The sequence below is a fragment of the Bombina bombina genome, chromosome 1 (genome assembly GCF_027579735.1).
Source record: "Bombina bombina isolate aBomBom1 chromosome 1, aBomBom1.pri, whole genome shotgun sequence".
NCBI lineage: Eukaryota > Metazoa > Chordata > Amphibia > Anura > Bombinatoridae > Bombina > Bombina bombina.
Genome location: NC_069499.1, coordinates 1,222,922,502 through 1,222,940,275, shown reverse-complemented (window position 1 = coordinate 1,222,940,275; position 17,774 = coordinate 1,222,922,502). Strand labels below are relative to the sequence as shown.

Sequence of the window (17,774 nt, the reverse complement as noted above, 5' to 3'; positions counted from 1 at the left end):
TATTTCTTTTTTTTTTACCCTTACCTGTAGCGTGGCGTAGTGGTCCCACCAGCTCTTGCCCTCCTCCCGTCCCCTACAGTGATGGGTCGCCTACACGCCTACCTCCTTTCCCTCCCACCAACGATCGGCACCACAGCTGTCCGATGCGGAGAAGGCCACAGATCGCGGCAGAGAGAAGCCCAGGACTGCAGCGACGTCTTTATGGGCATAATGACCAGCGTCGTACAGGGTACGGCGTTGGTCGTTAATGGGTTAATTAAAAAAAGTTTATAAGGAGGGTGGTGCATATAGAACATACACCACACTCCTAGGGGGCGCTAACAATAAGCAGCAAACAGTAAGCAGATATATACAGATAATTAAAAGAATATACAATAAACCTAGCACACTTATATCAGATTATTAGAGATGATATGCTCACAAGTGGACCCAGATGATATTGGTATAATCAAATAACAAAATGTCCACACAAAGAATAATCCAAAAGAAAGAAGGCAGCTCTCTGTCATAGGACGGTCATCCTGGTGTGGCGTGATCTATAAGAAAAAGAAGCACAGAGGCGCCAACATGGCCTAGTAACGTCACGGCAGTCGGATACAAAACATCAGCAGGATAGGAAATATACTCACAAGCGTAGCGCACCCAAATGGTGCTATTATGGCAGCCTGGAACATCAAACAGTGGTCCAGCTCACTGGTGTCTCCAACCAGATAGAGATGATCCTTGGCGAGGGCCTATCCTATGATGCCTATAAGGGCAAAAAAGGCACACACATAGCCCAGTAACGTTTGTACACCAGATAAAAAAGGATTCAAAGTTGTACTTACAGGAAACAAAGCACCACCAGGTGCAATATCAGCAGTACTGGGACCTCTCAGCCACCCAGTGGACTGTGGAATCCAATTTGCAGGATGCAGAAAATCACCACTTTGGAAGATAGGACTAGCACACACACTCTGCCCCCAAACAGGAGCAGAATAATTGTGATAAAGCAAGTGTATATTTAAAAACTTTTATTTTAAAAACAGCGACATGTTTCTCAGCCACCACAGGCTGTTTCCTCAGGCCTGAGGAAACAGCCTGTGGTGGCTGAGAAACATGTCGCTGTTTTTAAAATAAAAGTTTTTAAATATACACTTGCTTTATCACAATTATTCTGCTCCTGTTTGGGGGCAGAGTGTGTGTGCTAGTCCTATCTTCCAAAGTGGTGATTTTCTGCACCCTGCAAATTGGATTCCACAGTCCACTGTGTGGCTGAGAGGTCCCAGTACTGCTGATATTGCACCTGGTGGTGCTTTGTTTCCTGTAAGTACAACTTTGAATCCTTTTTTATCTGGTGTACAAACGTTACTGGGCTATGTGTGTGCCTTTTTTGCCCTTATAGGCATCATAGGATAGGCCCTCGCCAAGGATCATCTCTATCTGGTTGGAGACACCAGTGAGCTGGACCACTGTTTGATGTTCCAGGCTGCCACAATAGCACCATTTGGGTGCACTACGCTTGTGAGTATATTTCCTATCCTGCTGATGTTTTGTATCCGACTGCCGTGACGTTACTAGGCCATGTTGGCGCCTCTGTGCTTCTTTTTCTTATAATTAAAAAAAGTTTTCATTTTCAACTTCCATGTCCCTCTAAACCAGTGGTCGCCAACCAGTGGTCCATGGACCACTGGTGGTCCACGAGAAGATGTTGGTGGTCCTTGACACCATCAAGCAGGAATTAATCTCCTCTGATGGTGTCACCCCCGTTGAGCCGCAACTCCCTACAGTGCCTGGCTGGAGATCAGTGAAAACTGACGGAGAAGGAGTTAAATTGCAAACTCCCTACGCACGTTGCATAGTACTGTGCAACTTGCATAGCTAGATTGTTTTCTCTTGTTAAGTGTATCCAGTCCACGGATCATCCATTACTTATGGGATATTAACTCCTCCCCAACAGGAAGTGCAAGAGGATTCACCCAGCAGAGCTGCTATATAGCTCCTCCCCTAACTGCCATTACCAGTCATTCTCTTGCACCCAACGAATAGATAGGATGTGTGAGAGGACTGTGGTGATTATACTTAGTTTCATACCTTCAATCAAAAGTTTGTTATTTTATAATAGCACCGGAGTGTGTTATTCCTTCTCTGGTAGAATTTGAAGAAGAATCTACCTGAGTTTTTCTATGATTTTAGCCGGAGTAGTTAAGATCATATTGCTGTTTCTCGGCCATCTGAGGAGAGGTAAACTTCAGATCAGGGGACAGCGGGCAGATTAATCTGCAAAGAGGTATGTAGCAGCTTATTATTTTCTGACAATGGAATTGATGAGAAAATCCTGCCATACCGATATAATGTAAACTCAGCCTTAAATGCAGTAGCAGCAACTGGTATCAGGCTGTCATGTATGTATATTTTACACTTCAGTATTCTGGGGAATGGCACTTCACTGGAATTATACTGTATGCATAAAACTTTAGCCTAATTTGCAGGGACTAGCAACAGGCTTTTTAATAACACTCAATTTATTAATGTTAAACGTTTTTTGCTGGCATGTAAAATCGTTTAATTTTCTGAGGTACTGGGTGAAAAAATGTTTTGGGCACTATTTTTTTCCACTTGGCAGTCGTTTTATTTAATTTATGACAGTTTACTGATCTCTCTCACTGTTAGCTATCAGGGTTAGTTATCCTTTGCTAATGGGAGCAATCCTTTGCTAAAATTGTGTTTTTTTACAAAGATTTGATGCTATAACTTTTCAGTTTATTAATTTTCAACTGTCATAACTTTTTTCTGTGCTTCTTATAGGCACAGTACGTTTTCATATTATAGTAAATTACTTGAAAAGTATTTCCAAGTTGCTAGTTTATTTGCTAGTGTGTTAAACATGTATGATTCAGAGGAAGATATCTGTGCTATATGTGCTAAAGCCAAAGTGGAGCCCAATAGAAATTTATATACTAACTGTATTGATGCTACTTTAAATAAAAGTCAATCTGTACAAATTGAACATATTTCACCAAACAACGAGGGGAGAGTTATGCCGACTAACTCGCCTCACGTGTCAGTACCTGCATCTCCCGCTCGGGAGGTGCGTGATATTGTAGCGCCGAGTACATCTGGGCGGCCATTACAAATCACATTACAGGATATGGCTACTGTTATGACTGAAGTTTTGGCTAAATTACCAGAACTAAGAGGTAAGCGTGATCACTCTGGGGTGAGAACAGAGTGCGCTGATAATATTAGGGCCATGTTAGACACTGCGTCACAATTTGCAGAACATGAGGACGGAGAGCTTCATTCTGCGGGTGACGGTTCTGATCCAAACAAACTGGATTCAGATATTTCAAATTTTAAATTTAAGCTGGAAAACCTCCGTGTATTACTAGGGGAGGTGTTAGTGGCTCTGAATGATTGTAACACAGTTGCAATACCAGAGAAAATGTGTAGGTTGGATAAATATTTTGCGGTACCAGCGAGTACTGACGTTTTTCCTATACCTAAGAGACTTACTGAAATTGTTACTAAGGAGTGGGATAGACCCGGTGTGCCGTTCTCACCCCCTCCGATATTTAGAAAGATGTTTCCAATAGACGCCACCACACAGGACTTATGGCAAACGGTCCCTAAGGTGGAGGGAGCAGTTTCTACTTTAGCTAAGCGTACCACTATCCCGGTGGAGGATAGCTGTGCCTTTTCAGATCCAATGGATAAAAAGTTAGAGGGTTACCTTAAGAAAATGTTTGTTCAATAAGGTTTTATATTGCAACCTCTTGCATGCACTGCGCCTGTCACGGCTGCAGCAGCATTTTGGTTTGAGTCTCTGGAAGAGACACTTGAATCAGCTCCATTAGATGAGATTACACACAAGCTTAAAGCCCTTAAGTTAGCTAACTCATTTATTTCAGATGCCGTAGTACATTTAACTAAACTTACGGCTAAGAATTCCGGATTCGCCATTCAGGCACGCAGAGCACTGTGGCTAAAATCCTGGTCAGCTGACGTTACTTCTAAATCTAAATTGCTTAATATACCTTTCAAAGGGCAGACCTTATTCGGGCCCGGGTTGAAAGAAATTATCGCTGACATTACAGGAGGTAAAGGCCATGCCCTGCCTCAAGACAGAGCCAAACCTAAGGCTAGACAGTCTAATTTTCGTTCCTTTCGTAATTTCAAAGCAGGAGCAGCATCAACTTCCTCTGCACCAAAACAGGAAGGAGCTGTTGCTCGCTACAGACAAGGCTGGAGACCTAACCAGTCCTGGAACAAGGGCAAGCAGGCCAGGAAACCTGCTGCTGCCCCTAAGACAGCATGAATCGAGGGCCCCCGATCCGGGAACGGATCTAGTGGGGGCAGACTTTCTCTCTTCGCCCAGGCTTGGGCAAGAGATGTCCAGGATCCCTGGGCGTTAGAGATCATATCTCAGGGATACCTTCTAGACTTCAAATTCTCTCCCCCAAGAGGGAGATTTCATCTGTCAAGGTTGTCAACAAACCAAATAAAGAAAGAGGCGTTTCTACGCTGCGTACAAGATCTTTTATTAATGGGAGTGATCCATCCGGTTCCGCGGTCGGAACAAGGACAAGGGTTTTACTCAAATCTGTTTGTGGTTCCCAAAAAAGAGGGAACTTTCAGGCCAATCTTGGATTTAAAGATCCTAAACAAATTCCTAAGAGTTCCATCGTTCAAAATGGAAACTATTCGGACAATTTTACCCATGATCCAAAAGGGTCAGTACATGACCACAGTGGATTTAAAGGATGCTTACCTTCACATACCGATTCACAAAGATCTTTACCGGTATCTAAGGTTTGCCTTTCTAGACAGGCATTACCAGTTTGTAGCTCTTCCATTCGGATTGGCTACGGCTCTGAGAATCTTCACAAAGGTTCTGGGTGCTCTTCTGGCGGTACTAAGACCGCGAGGAATTGCGGTAGCTCCGTACCTAGACGACATTCTGATACAAGCTTCAAGCTTTCAAACTGCCAAGTCTCATACAGAGTTAGTACTGGCATTTCTAAGGTCGCATGGATGGAAGGTGAACGAAAAGAAGAGTTCTCTCTTTCCACTCACAAGAGTTCCCTTCTTGGGGACTCTTATAGATTCTGTAGAAATGAAGATTTACCTGACAGAAGACAGGTTAACAAAGCTTCAAAATGCATGCCGTGTCCTTCATTCCATTCAACACCCGTCAGTAGCTCAATGCATGGAGGTGATCGGCTTAATGGTAGCAGCAATGGACATAGTACCCTTTGTACGCCTACATCTCAGACCGCTGCAATTGTGCATGCTAAGTCAGTGGAATGGGGATTACTCAGACTTGTCCCCTACTCTGAATCTGGATCAAGAGACCAGAAATTCTCTTCTATGGTGGCTTTCTCGGCCACATCTGTCCAGGGGGATGCCATTCAGCAGGCCGGACTGGACAATTGTAACAACAGACTCCAGCCTACTAGGTTGGGGCGCTGTCTGGAATTCTCTGAAGGCTCAGGGACAATGGAATCAGGAGGAGAGTCTCCTACCAATAAACATTCTGGAATTGAGAGCAGTTCTCAATGCCCTTCTGGCTTGGCCCCAGTTAACAACTCGGGGGTTCATCAGGTTTCAGTCGGACAACATCACGACTGTAGCTTACATCAACCATCAGGGAGGGACAAGAAGCTCCCTAGCAATGATGGAAGTATCAAAGATAATTCGCTGGGCAGAGTCTCACTCTTGCCACCTGTCAGCAATCCACATCCCGGGACTGGAGAACTGGGAGGCGGATTTCTTAAGTCGTCAGACTTTTCATCCGGGGGAGTGGGAACTTCATCCGGAGGTCTTTGCCCAAATACTTCGACGTTGGGGCAAACCAGAGATAGATCTCATGGCGTCTCGACAGAACGCCAAGCTTCCTCGTTACGGGTCCAGATCCAGGGATCCGGGAGCGGTTCTGATAGATGCTTTGACAGCACCTTGGACCTTCGGGGTGGCTTATGTGTTTCCACCCTTCCCGATGCTTCCTCGATTGATTGCCAGAATCAAACAGTAAAGAGCATCAGTGATTCTAATAGCGCCTGCATGGCCACGCAGGACTTGGTATGCAGATCTAGTGGACATGTCATCCTGTCCACCTTGGTCGCTACTTCTGAAACAGGACCTTCTGATCCAGGGTCCCTTCAAACATCAAAATCTAATTTCTCTGAAGCTGACTGCTTGGAAATTGAACGCTTGATTTTATCAAAACGTGGTTTTTCTGAGTCAGTTATTGATACCTTAATACAGGCTAGGAAGCCTGTTACCAGAAAGATTTACCATAAGATATGGCGCAAATACTTATATTGGTGCGAATCCAAGAGTTACTCATGGAGTAAGGTTAGGATTCCGAGGACATTGTCTTTTCTACAAGAAGGTTTAGAAAAGGGTTTATCCGCTAGTTCCTTAAAGGGACAGATTTCAGCTCTGTCCATTCTTTTACACAAACGTCTGTCAGAAGTTCCGGACGTTCAAGCTTTTTGTCAGGCTTTAGCTAGGATCAAGCCTGTGTTTAAAACTGTTGCTCCACCATGGAGTTTGAACTTAGTTCTTAATGTTTTACAGGGGGTTCCGTTTGAACCCCTTCATTCCATTGATATCAAGTTGTTATCTTGGAAAGTTCTGTTTTTAATGGCGATTTCCTCGGCTCGAAGAGTCTCTGAGTTATCTGCCTTACATTGTGATTCTCCTTATCTGATTTTTCATTCAGACAAGGTAGTTCTGCGTACTAAACCTGGGTTCCTACCTAAGGTGGTCACTAACAGGAATATCAATCAAGAGATTGTGGTTCCATCTTTGTGTCCTAATCCTTCTTCGAAAAAGGAACGTCTGCTACACAATCTAGATGTAGTCCGTGCCCTGAAATTTTATCTACAGGCAACTAAGGATTTTCGACAAACGTCTTCCCTGTTTGTCGTTTATTCTGGTCAAAGGAGAGGTCAAAAAGCTTCGGCTACCTCTCTCTCCTTTTGGCTTCGTAGCATAATATGGTTAGCCTATGAGACTGCTGGACAGCAGCCTCCTGAAAGAATTACAGCACACTCTACTAGAGCTGTGGCTTCCACTTGGGCCTTTAAGAATGAGGCTTCTGTTGAACAGACTTGCAAGGCTGCAACTTGGTCTTCTCTTCATACTTTTTCCAAATTTTACAAATTTGACACTTTTGCTTCTTCGGAGGCTGTTTTTGGGAGAAAGGTTCTTCAGGCAGTGGTTCCTTCCGTATAAAGAGCCTGCCTGTCCCTCCCGTCATCCGTGTACTTTAGCTTTAGTATTGGTATCCCATAAGTAATGGATGATCCGTGGACTGGATACACTTAACAAGAGAAAACATAATTTATGCTTACCTGATAAATTTATTTCTCTTGTAGTGTATCCAGTCCACGGCCCGCCCTGTCACTTTAAGGCAGGTAATTTTTCCATTAAACTACAGTCACCACTGCACCCTATGGTTTTCCTTTCTCTGCATGTTTTCGGTCGAATGACTGGTAATGGCAGTTAGGGGAGGAGCTATATAGCAGCTCTGCTGGGTGAATCCTCTTGCACTTCCTGTTGGGGAGGAGTTAATATCCCATAAGTAATGGATGATCCGTGGACTGGATACACTACAAGAGAAATAAATTTATCAGGTAAGCATAAATTATGTTTTTTTAACTCATCCCTCCAGGTATGCTGCTCAGAGGAAGATGTTTCCATTTTAAAACCAGCAGATGTAACTAAAGTCTTGGCTTGAAATAGTAGTATATAAAAAAATAAACAAAATTCCCCTCATATTTCATGTATTTTCTTCCCTTTACCTGTCTCTTTGTAGTAGTTTTCCTAAGTCTTTCAGATGGACTTACATCAAAGTTTTTAATTCTAATAATTTTCCAACGCACAAAGCCATTCCACCTGAATTCCAGTAATTGCCATCCAGCAGATAAGCCATATCCCACCAATATTATAGTAATTGCCAGTAACATCCATATTGAGAGCTTTCTGATATAAACTTCATTTATGACTGTAATGTCTGTCCATGATCATAAGTAGTTTTGAATAATTCCTAACTGGGGAGGTAACTCGTAAATCTTGTGGTCCTTTTAAACATAATTCTTTTTTTTCCAACTTTCTGCCTCTCTGTTTCCAGCTCAAAAGTTGGCACTCACCCTTCACCTGTCATTTTAAAGTATTCTCTCAGTTCTGTCTTTCAGTTAGTTAATTCCAAAAATAGCTCTTAAAAATGTGTAAATATATACTTAATGTAAACTTAGCTATAGTTATACTAGTTATGTACAGTATGCGTGTGTATATGTGTATGTATATATATATATATATATACAGGGAGTGCAGAATTATTAGGAAAATGAGTATTTTGACCACATCATCCTCTTTATGCATGTTGTCTTACTCCAAGCTGTATAGGCTCGAAAGCCTACTACCAATTATGCATATTAGGTGATGTGCATCTCTGTAATGAAAAGGGGTGTGGTCTAATGACATCAACACCCTATATCAGGTGTGCATAATTATTAGGCAACTTCCTTTCCTTTGGCAAAATGGGTCAAAAGAAGGACTTGACAGGCTCAGAAGAGTCAAAAATAGTGAGATAGCTTGCAGAGGGATGCAGCACTCTTAAAATTGCAAAGCTTCTGAAGCGTGATCATCGAACAATCAAGCGTTTCATTCAAAATAGTCAACAGGGTCGCAAGAAGCGTGTGGAAAAACCAAGGCGCAAAATAACTGCCCATGAACTGAGAAAAGTCAAGCGTGCAGCTGCCAAGATGCCACTTGCCACCAGTTTGGCCATATTTCAGAGCTGCAACATAACTGGAGTGCCCAAAAGCACAAGGTGTGCAATACTCAGAGACATGGCCAAGGTAAGAAAGGCTGAAAGACGACCACCACTGAACAAGACACACAAGCTGAAACTTCAAGACTGGGCCAAGAAATATCTCAAGACTGATTTTTCTAAGGTTTTATGGACTGATGAAATGAGAGTGAGTCTTGATGGGCCAGATGGATGGGCCCGTGGCTGGATTGGTAAAGGGCAGAGAGCTCCAGTCCGACTCAGACGCCAGCAAGGTGGAGATGGAGTACTGGTTTGGGCTGGTATCATCAAAGATGAGCTTGTGGGGCCTTTTCGGGTCAAGCTCAACTCCCAGTCCTACTGCCAGTTTCTGGAAGACACCTTCTTCAAGCAGTGGTACAGGAAGAAGTCTGCATCCTTCAAGAAAAACATGATTTTCATGCAGGACAATGCTCCATCACACGCGTCCAAGTACTCCACAGCGTGGCTGGCAAGAAAGGGTATAAAAGAAGAAAATCTAATGACATGGCCTCCTTGTTCACCTGATCTGAACCCCATTGAGAACCTGTGGTCCATCATCAAATGTGAGATTTACAAGGAGGGAAAACAGTACACCTCTCTGAACAGTGTCTGGGAGGCTGTGGTTGCTGCTGCACGTAATGTTGATGGTGAACAGATCAAAACACTGACAGAATCCATGGATGGCAGGCTTTTGAGTGTCCTTGCAAAGAAAGGTGGCTATATTGGTCACTGATTTGTTTTTGTTTTGTTTTTGAATGTCAGAAATGTATATTTGTGAATGTTGAGATGTTATATTGGTTTCACTGGTAAAAATAAATAATTGAAATGGGTATATATTTGTTTTTTGTTAAGTTGCCTAATAATTATGCACAGTAATAGTCACCTGCACACACAGATATCCCCCTAAAATAGCTATAACTAAAAACAAACTAAAAACTACTTCCAAAACTATTCAGCTTTGATATTAATGAGTTTTTGGGGTTCATTGAGAACATGGTTGTTGTTCAATAATAAAATTAATCCTCAAAAATACAACTTGCCTAATAATTCTGCACTCCCTGTATATATATATATATATATATATATATATATATATATATATATATATATATATATATATATACATACATACCTTATAGAGGTTTGTACCTTTTTAAAAAAATCATGTTAGTGGTCCATGGGATTACAAATGTTGAGTTTAGTGGTCCCTGAGGTCCGAAAGGTTGACGACCCCTGCTCTAAACAGCTTCATTCATTTTAACAAATATAAGATTTTCATTTATAAAGAATTCATAAATACAAAAACACTTTTTCACAGATGATAAAGATAATTGATATCTAAATCTCAACCATTCAGCCATACACAAATTTCCCATGGTAAAGTCTTTATACTTCTTTACTATTACTACAGGCTAACAAATATATTTGTAGCTTTCTGGTACAGTGATTTTTTTTTTTTTTTTAATCTACATATATTCCTTCTACTTATAAGTGTTTTGTTTTTTTGGGTTTTTTTTTCAGGTGAATGTGATAAAGAAGAAACAACTCCTCAATCCTTAGTAACTATCCTTCATGTAGAGGAAGATGACATTGAATATAGACTTGACTAATATATACAATTAAATATTTTATTTAATATGTTCTTTTTCTGAGACCTAATTTATTCTCCATTCTGAAATAACTGTTTATGTTTAAAATATATCTCTCTACCCGGTTTCCCCCACTTGTACTCACCTTTCTGTCCTTGAAAATAATGAGAGAAACTAAGAAATACTAAATCTACATTATCCAAAGTAATACAGGTAAAAAAAACCTTTATCAAAACTGATTGGGACCGGAAATGGTTTGGATTTTGGAATATTTGCATTTGTAAAATGGGACAGCTTGGGAGGGAATGGGACCAAGTGCAAACATGAAAATATTGCCTAAATTCCATAAGATATTGATGTCATAATTCAGCTTATACATACAACTAAATGTAGTTTTATATCATTTTAATAATGTTGTATACATAGTATTAGACAGTACAGTACTGTAATCTGAAAGGTAGTAGTTGTTGTTTTAGATAAATATAGACTATTGCTTGCATTTGAGAACACAAAATCCAAACCAAAGGCACAAGCAGATAACATTGTGATTACAGGCAGGGAAAAGTGTACATTATTGATACATTTTATATAAAAAAAATATTAATTAAAACATTTTGATTTCAGAATAAGTTTGGATTTTGGAATTCCAGATTTGGGGATTTGCACCTGTACTTGTAAAATGCTTATTTGAAACTCCACACAACACTGTTGTGTCGGAAAATTGTCAGCAATAAGGCAGAACAGTGACGTGCTATTTATATACTTCCAGGAAGTCTGTATACATAGGTGTGTAATGTTCAATACTAAGGAGATATATTTTTTATGTTTTATCATTTCTCGCAAAAAAAACTTTTTTAAAGCACATTAATGTATTTTTTTACTAAATGTGTAGCCTATATCAGAAATCGGTAAAGATCTGTGTACATAATAGATATCTTACAATAATCTAACACTGTCATATTATTTGTACAATTTACAAGGTTTTATGAATTAACAACCCCTTGAAAATCTAAATGGAATTTATGTTCTCCTTTGCGGTGGCCATTTAGGCACATACATAAATTAGTTTTTCCTAGGCACTGTTAAGAATTTTAATCAGTTTTAATAAAAGTTACATTATAACTTTTTAAATCCAGCGAGTGCTTATTTGTTAAACGCTTTACTAATGATTGTTTGTAGCACTCTAATGGTTGTTTAATGTAAAAGTGAGTGCATGGACATTAGCCTGTATGTGTGTGTATATATATATATGTGTATATATATGTGTATATATATATATATATATATATATATCAAATTTAGTAACGGAGGGGAAGCAATCGCTATGAGCTTATTTTAAGACAAAAGGTGACCAACCGGTTGGCTTCTAGGCTAATACTGGTATGGTCTTTGAATATATCAAATATATGGTGCAGACCCTTATGTAGAATAAATGAGTTTACATAGAAAGAATAAATCCTGGACAGGAAATACAAAAGACCAGGATGAAAGACAGGGAATTCAGCACTCTTTTACAAAATTAAACTAAAGCTCAAAAACCTTATTCAAAATGTGTCAGCCTCCAAGGCTTGTGTAGCTGCAAAGGAGAGAACTCTCTGGCACTTACTGTAAATTACATATATATATACAAAGATAGAAAAACGCAAAAAGACCCAATTGGTAGATATGATCTCTTTATATGAATATCAAATAGCATAAAAAATACAACATATTATGTTACAAACCTGACCGGTCAGGGGATAGTGTCTATACCCAAACAGAAATTATAAACATGATATGTGGTTATTTTCACAGGCCTGTGGAGCCATGTGTGTAAACTGCAGGATAAGAATGGGGGACAATAATTTGACTACTACACCCTACTGCTTGCGGCACCTTAGTATGTAAGGCTATATGCCGGGCAGATTACAATATGGGATCTAAGTAGTTACAGTTAGTGTACCCCAACACCTATGCAGAAGTATTGATGTACTTAAAGACTGATAGCACATATACATGTAACTATAAGATATATTTGTGGGGGACTGAAATACAAGCTACTACACCCAGCTGCTTACGGCACCTTATAGAGTTAAGGCAAAATGCCGGGCAGGTATATGAATGGGATCTAAGTAGGTTGTGGTGCCGTGCCCCAAAATATGTACAAATATCTTATTGTCATGCAAACAAACAATTTAGCACAGTAGTATACAGCCAGCCTCGCTGAGTAATTACTTAGAGGCAGCTACTCTTGCTATCGAGTGAGAATGTCCCTTTGGAGAAAGGTTATGCAAGCTGAAAAGTTAGCCATGAAGCAAATACAAATAATTGCAGAAAGCACAAGGTTTAGCCTCCGTGTTGTGTGGTATTAGTAAGCTTCAAGCGCATATTAGTAGCATTTCTTCAGGGAGTGTTAAAAATATACTCTCTCAACAGGGTATCATCATCCAAGACAGTCAGTAGGCAGCCTATTAATCAGGCAGTGACAAGGTAGTATACGACCTGTTTCCTTTAAAGTTGTTTCTGTGACTGACTCTTAGGAGATGAGCCTCATTGGGTGTTCAGGAACTCCATTCTAGAAATCCAACAGATATGTTTGTTTGCAGCGTGTCTGTTCCGTGTATTCGACACCTATCACATTCTCCGGTCAGCTTGTCCAATGCCGACGCGCGTTTCACCCGCTAGGTGTGTCGGGCTTCGTCAGGGCGTGATGACGTTGGGAGTGCTTCGTCTCCCTTTAAGGTTTGCTTAATGACACGCCCCTATTGAGGAAATCTCACAGTGCTTCATCAGCAATGCTAATTCATAAGGGAACAAACCCTTAGAAGTATGCGTTGATTCATGCAAGTATAATAATTATACAAAAAATTAAAGTATGCTCATTTAAAACTGGTTACATACTAGGATAAAGAGATCATATATACCTGAAAGAAACAACAATGGGTGTTTTGTATGTGAAATACTTAAAAAATATATACATATATATATCAAAAACATGTAATTTACCTATTTAGCCTTTATGTCCCTAAAGGAGTGATATCAAAAATTATTCTGATACACCCAAATGTGTGATGTAATATACAAAATGTACAGGCATATCTGTACCGGGATAGACAATGGATTAGGAATGATAAAGACTACAGTCATATTTTATAGAAAGCATGCCATGTCTATTCTATCATTTAACCCTTTAGGTATCTGTGTTTGAAGGATCGTAATCCACCTGCATTCCTTTTGGAGGAGGACTTTATCGTTATCACCTCCTCTGTTATTAGTAATGCCTCTGTCAATGCCTATGAATGTAAGGGAGTCAGGAATACAAGCATGAGCATCCTCAAAATGCTTAGCCACATTGCTTTTGGGATTCTTGTTTTTTATGTCATCCCTGTGCTCAGTGATCCGGTCTTTAATGGCTCTCCGAGTTTTGCCCACATAGAACTGTGGGCAACTACAGGAGAGAAGGTAGATGACACCTTCTGTGTTGCATGTGACGTGATGCTTAAGTTTGTATACCTTGCCAGTATGTGTGGAAAAAACTTTAGTTTTTACCATGTATTTACACGCTACACATCTTCCACATGGATGACTTCCCGTGGATCTATGTGTAGTGAGCCAATCAGTTTGTTTTTTTGGTGACATAAATTGGCTTCTCACCAACTTATCCCTAAGGTTAGGTGCTCTTCTGGCAGTGATATTGGGGTGGTCTCCCACCTCCTTTAATACCCCTTCATCACTTGTTAAAACATGCCAGTTTTTATTAAGTATAGTTCGCAGAGCTGGCCAATGGCAGTTATAATCTGCGATCAGTCTGATTGGACCTTGCACAGGTTTCTCCTTTGGTATCAAGAGTTGCTCCCGATTTCGGTGGGCTGCCTCATTCAGAGCCCTCTTAATGACTCTCTTCGAGTACCCCCTGTCTTCAAAACGTTTTTTCATTTCTTGTGCGTGCTCAAAGTATTTTGTTTTTGATGAGCAATTGCGGCGTAATCTGAGAAACTGTCCTTTGGGTATTCCCTTTTTGAGATGGTCAGGATGGTGGCTAGTTGCAAGAAGCAAACTATTGGTTGCCGTCTCCTTGCGGAAGTTCTCAGTTTCAATTAGACCCTGATTCAAATTTATTTTAATGTCCAAAAAGGAAATTTCCTTTCTACTGGACTGCAATGTAAGAAGGATATTTTTATCGTTCCTGTTCAGAGTATCAACAAAGTCCAGGAGACCCTGTTCAGAGCCCTCCCATATGAGGAAAATGTCATCCACATATCTAAGCCATATGTGGATGTTTTCCTCAAAGAGAGGGCTCTGATACACATCCTCCATTTCCCATGCTCCCAAATGGAGGCATGCATAGGTGGGGGCACAAGTCGCCCCCATGGCTGTTCCTTGCTGCTGTACATATATCTTATTATCAAAGAGAAACACATTGTTAGTCAGAATAAATTCTAACAATTCCATGACAAAATCTGTGTGTTTTTGTGTCTGCGTTCCTCTCATCGTAAGGAAGTGTCTGCATGCTTTCATACCTACATCATGTGGAATTGATGAATACAAACCTTCCACATCCAAACAAGCCATGATAGCACCTTGAGGGACCGAAAGTTTATAAATTTTCCTAAGAAAATCTGCTGTGTCCAGGATGTATGATGGTAATGTGTTTAGAAAGGGTCTGAGGAAGTAGTCTACATAATTGCCTAAATTTTCAGTTAAACTGCCAATTCCTGCAATTATGGGACGACCTGGCGGGTGACTAGCGTTTTTATGTATCTTCGGGATACAATAGAAGACAGGTGTTATAGGGTGCTCCGGATAGAGATATTTGTGTTCCGAATTTGTAATGAGCCCATTGCTTTTTGCCTTTTTTAGAATGTTAAACAGGGTATATTGTAGGGAAGATGTAGGGTTGTATGTCATGGGTTTGTAATGCTTTGTATTCAAAAGCTGACGTTTTGCCTCCAAGACATACAAATTCGTTCTGTCCAACCAACTACCTTGACAAATTCAACTTTATAAAAGATCTCCATCTGTTTGCCCGAAAGATTGTATTATCTCAGATAATGAAGGGCAAAAGCAGATACCTAGTGGAGGATGTTAACATCACTAAAGATGACATGCCCACAGTAGAGACTCTCCAAAGCATTCTCGAAGAAAATGAGGGGAGTCAATACACCCCCTCGCAACCAAAGAATATTCCTAGTTATAACAAAACTACCTCAGATTTCAAGGCTAAATCAAAATATATGCCACAACTCTCAATGGTACCGGCAGTCAATATATTCGTGAGACAGGTTGAGAAGGAAGTCAACCAACTATCCCTTACAGGAATAGTGGATGACAACCTATCAAAACCTGAACGGAAAGCTCTAGGTGAACTCATGAATGCAAAAGACTTCCTAATTAAGCCAGCGGACAAGGGTGGTAACCTTGTCCTCTGGGATGAGAATTTGTATGTCTTGGAGGCAAAACGTCAGCTTTTGAATACAAAGCATTACAAACCCATGACATACAACCCTACATCTTCCCTACAATATACCCTGTTTAACATTCTAAAAAAGGCAAAAAGCAATGGGCTCATTACAAATTCGGAACACAAATATCTCTATCCGGAGCACCCTATAACACCTGTCTTCTATTGTATCCCGAAGATACATAAAAACGCTAGTCACCCGCCAGGTCGTCCCATAATTGCAGGAATTGGCAGTTTAACTGAAAATTTAGGCAATTATGTAGACTACTTCCTCAGACCCTTTCTAAACACATTACCATCATACATCCTGGACACAGCAGATTTTCTTAGGAAAATTGATAAACTTTCGGTCCCTCAAGGTGCTATCATGGCTTGTTTGGATGTGGAAGGTTTGTATTCATCAATTCCACATGATGTAGGTATGAAAGCATGCAGACACTTCCTTACGATGAGAGGAACGCAGACACAAAAACACACAGATTTTGTCATGGAATTGTTAGAATTTATTCTGACTAACAATGTGTTTCTCTTTGATAATAAGATATATGTACAGCAGCAAGGAACAGCCATGGGGGCGACTTGTGCCCCCACCTATGCATGCCTCCATTTGGGAGCATGGGAAATGGAGGATGTGTATCAGAGCCCTCTCTTTGAGGAAAACATCCACATATGGCTTAGATATGTGGATGACATTTTCCTCATATGGGAGGGCTCTGAACAGGGTCTCCTGGACTTTGTTGATACTCTGAACAGGAACGATAAAAATATCCTTCTTACATTGCAGTCCAGTAGAAAGGAAATTTCCTTTTTGGACATTAAAATAAATTTGAATCAGGGTCTAATTGAAACTGAGAACTTCCGCAAGGAGACGGCAACCAATAGTTTGCTTCTTGCAACTAGCCACCATCCTGACCATCTCAAAAAGGGAATACCCAAAGGACAGTTTCTCAGATTACGCCGCAATTGCTCATCAAAAACAAAATACTTTGAGCACGCACAAGAAATGAAAAAACGTTTTGAAGACAGGGGGTACTCGAAGAGAGTCATTAAGAGGGCTCTGAATGAGGCAGCCCACCGAAATCGGGAGCAACTCTTGATACCAAAGGAGAAACCTGTGCAAGGTCCAATCAGACTGATCGCAGATTATAACTGCCATTGGCCAGCTCTGCGAACTATACTTAATAAAAACTGGCATGTTTTAACAAGTGATGAAGGGGTATTAAAGGAGGTGGGAGACCACCCCAATATCACTGCCAGAAGAGCACCTAACCTTAGGGATAAGTTGGTGAGAAGCCAATTTATGTCACCAAAAAAACAAACTGATTGGCTCACTACACATAGATCCACGGGAAGTCATCCATGTGGAAGATGTGTAGCGTGTAAATACATGGTAAAAACTAAAGTTTTTTCCACACATACTGGCAAGGTATACAAACTTAAGCATCACGTCACATGCAACACAGAAGGTGTCATCTACCTTCTCTCCTGTAGTTGCCCACAGTTCTATGTGGGCAAAACTCGGAGAGCCATTAAAGACCGGATCACTGAGCACAGGGATGACATAAAAAACAAGAATCCCAAAAGCAATGTGGCTAAGCATTTTGAGGATGCTCATGCTTGTATTCCTGACTCCCTTACATTCATAGGCATTGACAGAGGCATTACTAATAACAGAGGAGGTGATAACGATAAAGTCCTCCTCCAAAAGGAATGCAGGTGGATTACGATCCTTCAAACACAGATACCTAAAGGGTTAAATGATAGAATAGACATGGCATGCTTTCTATAAAATATGACTGTAGTCTTTATCATTCCTAATCCATTGTCTATCCCGGTACAGATATGCCTGTACATTTTGTATATTACATCACACATTTGGGTGTATCAGAATAATTTTTGATATCACTCCTTTAGGGACATAAAGGCTAAATAGGTAAATTACATG

At 40.5% G+C, this 17,774-nt stretch overlaps 1 protein-coding gene across 1 annotated transcript in view; it reads left to right on the top strand.

Annotated features, from left to right (window-relative positions):
* The window catches only part of DNAAF1 (dynein axonemal assembly factor 1), a 66,823-nt gene extending 55,303 nt beyond the window's left edge, over positions 1–11,520 (top strand). The window contains exon 13 of the mRNA XM_053700378.1: positions 10,322–11,520. Within this exon, the coding sequence (XP_053556353.1) occupies positions 10,322–10,410 (89 nt within the window). The 3' untranslated portion in view covers positions 10,411–11,520. The remainder of the gene's footprint in view (positions 1–10,321) is intronic.
* The last annotated feature ends 6,254 nt before the right edge of the window (positions 11,521–17,774 follow it).